The sequence below is a fragment of the Solanum lycopersicum genome, chromosome 8, assembly GCF_036512215.1.
Source record: "Solanum lycopersicum chromosome 8, SLM_r2.1".
Taxonomy (NCBI): Eukaryota; Viridiplantae; Streptophyta; class Magnoliopsida; order Solanales; family Solanaceae; genus Solanum; species Solanum lycopersicum.
Genome location: NC_090807.1, coordinates 2,078,107 through 2,081,885, shown reverse-complemented (window position 1 = coordinate 2,081,885; position 3,779 = coordinate 2,078,107). Strand labels below are relative to the sequence as shown.

The 3,779-nt window shown below is 29.9% G+C and overlaps 1 protein-coding gene across 1 annotated transcript; it reads left to right on the top strand.

Annotated features, from left to right (window-relative positions):
* Nucleotides 1–1,229: 1,229 nt before the first annotated feature.
* On the top strand, nucleotides 1,230–3,564 carry AADC2 (aromatic amino acid decarboxylase 2). Its single transcript, NM_001246930.1, has 6 exons — nucleotides 1,230–1,253; nucleotides 1,498–1,726; nucleotides 2,179–2,413; nucleotides 2,491–2,684; nucleotides 2,777–2,913; nucleotides 2,986–3,564. The coding sequence occupies exons 1-6, from the start codon at nucleotides 1,230–1,232 to the stop codon at nucleotides 3,562–3,564; spliced, it is 1,398 nt and encodes a 465-aa protein (NP_001233859.1).
* Nucleotides 3,565–3,779: the final 215 nt, after the last annotated feature.

The following is a 3,779-nucleotide window of genomic DNA, read 5'->3' as shown; positions in this document are numbered from 1 at the left end:
GACCCCTACTTTTATGTTTTCTTCTTGTTTATTTGTGGAGTGCAGCAAACGTGCCGTCGCCTTCGACTCAACAGTAATTCAAGCCAGTCTTACTACACCGAAAATTCAGGGTGAGCTAATGCTTCTAGCTTGGACTGGATCTTCTTCTTCAAGTCTTGATGCCTTGAACTTCCGGCATGGACTAGCTTCTTATGTATTTTTAGCTTTTAGAATACTCTTAGTTTAGTCATTTGATCGTAGATGTTCTTGTGGTGATGACTTCCAGATTTTGGGGATAATAATAGTTATTGATTTTATTAATGAGTTGAAGTCTTCCGCATTACTTTATGTTGATATTATATTGAAATGTTAAGGTTTAGATTGGTTGGTTCGCTCACATAGGAGGGTAAGTGTGGGTGCCAGTCGCGGCTCGGATTTGGGTCGTGACACAAAAAGAGGATTTTTACCTCACATAAAATAAAAGATCGATAAAGTCTATGACTATGCATATACGTCACATTTACCAGACCTAACTTATGAAATTTCATTATTAATGTTTACGACCTCTATGTTTAGAAACCACTTGTGCCATGAATCTTTGAATTGGTTTAGAAACCACTTGACAAATAATGGTACACTAATAACGTATCAAATTCCATATAATTTATAGTTTCTCAAAATTGATAAAACTATTATAACAAACACAAAATGAATCACTTAACATTGTCGAGTTTCTTCTTGAGTCAAGGGTTTATCATAAAGAACTTTTTTACCTCACGTAAGATAGAGATAATATCTTCGACTCTACATATACCTAACAATTATCGAACCTGACTTATGAAATTAATTTCACAGAATATGTTATTGCTGTTTTAGAAAGTATAAGTCTAAAAACAACTTTGTGCATGAATCTTTGAATTGGAGATTACTATTCTCACCTAACATTTTTGCCAAAGTTTGAGAAGTCTTTGTAACACAGAGTCAAAGAGTTATACTTTGTGCAAAAATTATGACTTATTTTTAATTTTAATAAATTTTTTTATTTTAGTGGGAAAACAACATAAAGAAGGAAACAAATAGGAAAAGGTGAGGAAATAAGAAAACAAAAAATAAAAGTGAGTTGTGGTTGGTGCCCAAACCCACAATCTTTTCTACCTATATATAATCCAAGAATATTATACATAAATTATATCCAAACTTGATTTTCCATTCTAAAACTAACCAAAAAAATAAAAAATTTAGCTCCAAGAATGGGAAGTTTATCATTTGAGAAGGTATAATTCTTACATATTACAAAACCTTTATCGTAGAATTTATTCTGAATCGATCTAAACTTCAACTTTTATTTCTTTCTTCTGGAGACCAAAGCATGGTTTTCGCTCATATTGTTATTATTTCAGTGACTCATAAGGCTTCCCTCATCGCCGTCTTTGATTCATTTATCATATTTTAGACATTTGCATGTCTATATCTAAATATTATATACATTTTTTAAAATATTTTTATGATATTTTATAGGATTTTGAGCCATCAGCAATTACTCCAAGAGGATTAGCACCACCTGGATTAATTGTAAATGGTGATTTTGGTGAAATGATGAGACTTAAGGTGTCATCAACACCAACAACACCAAGAAAAAACTTGAATCTTTCAGTGACGGAGCCAGGAAAAAATGATGGACCTAGTTTGGATTGTACATTGATGAATTATATTGATACACTCACCCAACGTATCAACTATCATATCGGTAATTATCATCGAGCTTTAAGTTATATATACTGATATTTTAAAAAATATTTACGTTATTCATTATTCTTTTGTATTAATTAACGCGGTATTACATGTTTAAATTCATAATAAAGTAAAAAAGAAATATCTTTATTTGTAATTTATAATATCTTTTTTTAGTAAATTGATGACAAAGTTGACATGCAAGACTTGTCCTTAGTCTATATGTTGACAATTTCTTCTTTTGATAATTTTTGAGTAGTTATATACTTGTAAATAAATATTAAAAGGAGCTATACTTTTCAAAATTTTCAAAAAGTAAAGGGACAAAATTGCTATCGCGAGCGATTTTGTATTTTTGATTGAAGTTGTTAAAATGGACTTACTCAATCGAAATTTAAACATTATTTTTTGTTTGTTTGTATGAATTTGTAAATGTTGATTTATTTTTTTTTTTGATTTTTTTTTCAGGTTATCCAGTTAACATATGTTATGAGCACTATGCTAATTTAGCCCCACTTTTACAATTTCATTTAAATAATTGTGGTGATCCATTTCTTCAAAATACTGTGGATTTTCATTCAAAGGATTTTGAAGTGGCTGTTTTAAATTGGTTTGCTGATTTATGGGAAATTGAAAGAGATCAATATTGGGGCTATGTAACAAATGGTGGTACTGAAGGAAATTTACATGGCATTTTGGTTGGGTAAGTATTAATTTTTTTTTACTAATTTCTGATGTTTCAATTCTCGAGAGTTAATTTTTTTTTTATTTTTTGTGTAGGAGAGAATTGTTTCCAGATGGAATTTTATATGCATCAAAAGACTCTCATTACTCAGTGGCTAAGGCAGCAATGATGTATAGAATGGATTTTGAAAATATTAACGCATCAATAAATGGAGAAATCGATTATTCTGATTTGAAAGTTAAATTACTTCAAAACAAGGGAAAACCAGCGATAATTAATGTTACAATTGGTAAATATTTTAATTAAGATATTTTTTTTAAAATTAATTATAATAAGCTTTATACATTTTATAATAATTTTCATTTTATTAATTATATGTAGGCACTACTTTTAAAGGAGCTGTTGATGATCTTGATGTTATTCTTCAAATACTTGAAGAGTGTGGTTACACACGAGATCAATTTTATATTCATTGTGATGCAGCACTAAATGGACTTATTATTCCTTTTATTAAAAATGTAAGTTTTTATTTTCTTACCTAATTAGTTTAATATAAAAAAAAAACTCTAACATTTAATATTTTATAATAGATGATTACTTTCAAGAAGCCAATTGGAAGTGTGACAATTTCTGGTCACAAGTTTTTGGGATGTCCAATGCCTTGTGGAGTTCAAATAACAAGGAAAAGTTACATTAATAACCTTTCGAGAAGAGTCGAATATATTGCTTCTGTGGATGCTACAATTTCTGGAAGTCGAAATGGTTTGACTCCGATCTTCTTATGGTACAGTATAAGTGCTAAAGGTCAAATTGGTTTTCAGAAAGACGTTAAGAGATGTTTTGACAATGCTAAGTACTTGAAAGACCGTCTTCAGCAAGCAGGAATCAGCGTCATGCTGAATGAGCTTAGCATCATAGTTGTCCTCGAGAGGCCTCGTGACCATGAATTCGTTCGTCGTTGGCAATTATCTTGTGTGAGAGATATGGCACATGTTATTGTTATGCCAGGCATAACTAGAGAAACTCTTGATGGTTTTATTAATGATTTGCTTCAACAAAGGAAAAAATGGTATCAAGATGGAAGAATTAGCCCTCCTTGTGTTGCAAATGATATTGGTGCTCAAAATTGTGCTTGCTCTTATCATAAAATTGATTACATTATTGCTTAGAGTTTGTCAACATTATTACAAATGTTTATGACTTTATTTTTTATTCACATACAAAAAAAAAAATTGTATTTCTAGATATAATGTATCACTATGCCACATAAATATCAATACCTTGTAAAGCACATGGTTTGATGCATATAATAATGTTTTGATGAGAATAAATTTCAAGTTTTCATTTGATTATTAGTCTAATTGGAGTTATCAGATTATTTTCA

Coding starts and splice junctions, on each gene's coding strand:
- AADC2 (NM_001246930.1), top strand. CDS start 1,230: ATGGGAAGTTTATCATTTGAGAAG. Junction 2,685..2,776: donor GATAATTAATGTTACAATTG/GTAAATATTTTA, acceptor AATTATATGTAG/GCACTACTTTTAAAGGAGCT. Junction 2,914..2,985: donor TTATTCCTTTTATTAAAAAT/GTAAGTTTTTAT, acceptor ATTTTATAATAG/ATGATTACTTTCAAGAAGCC.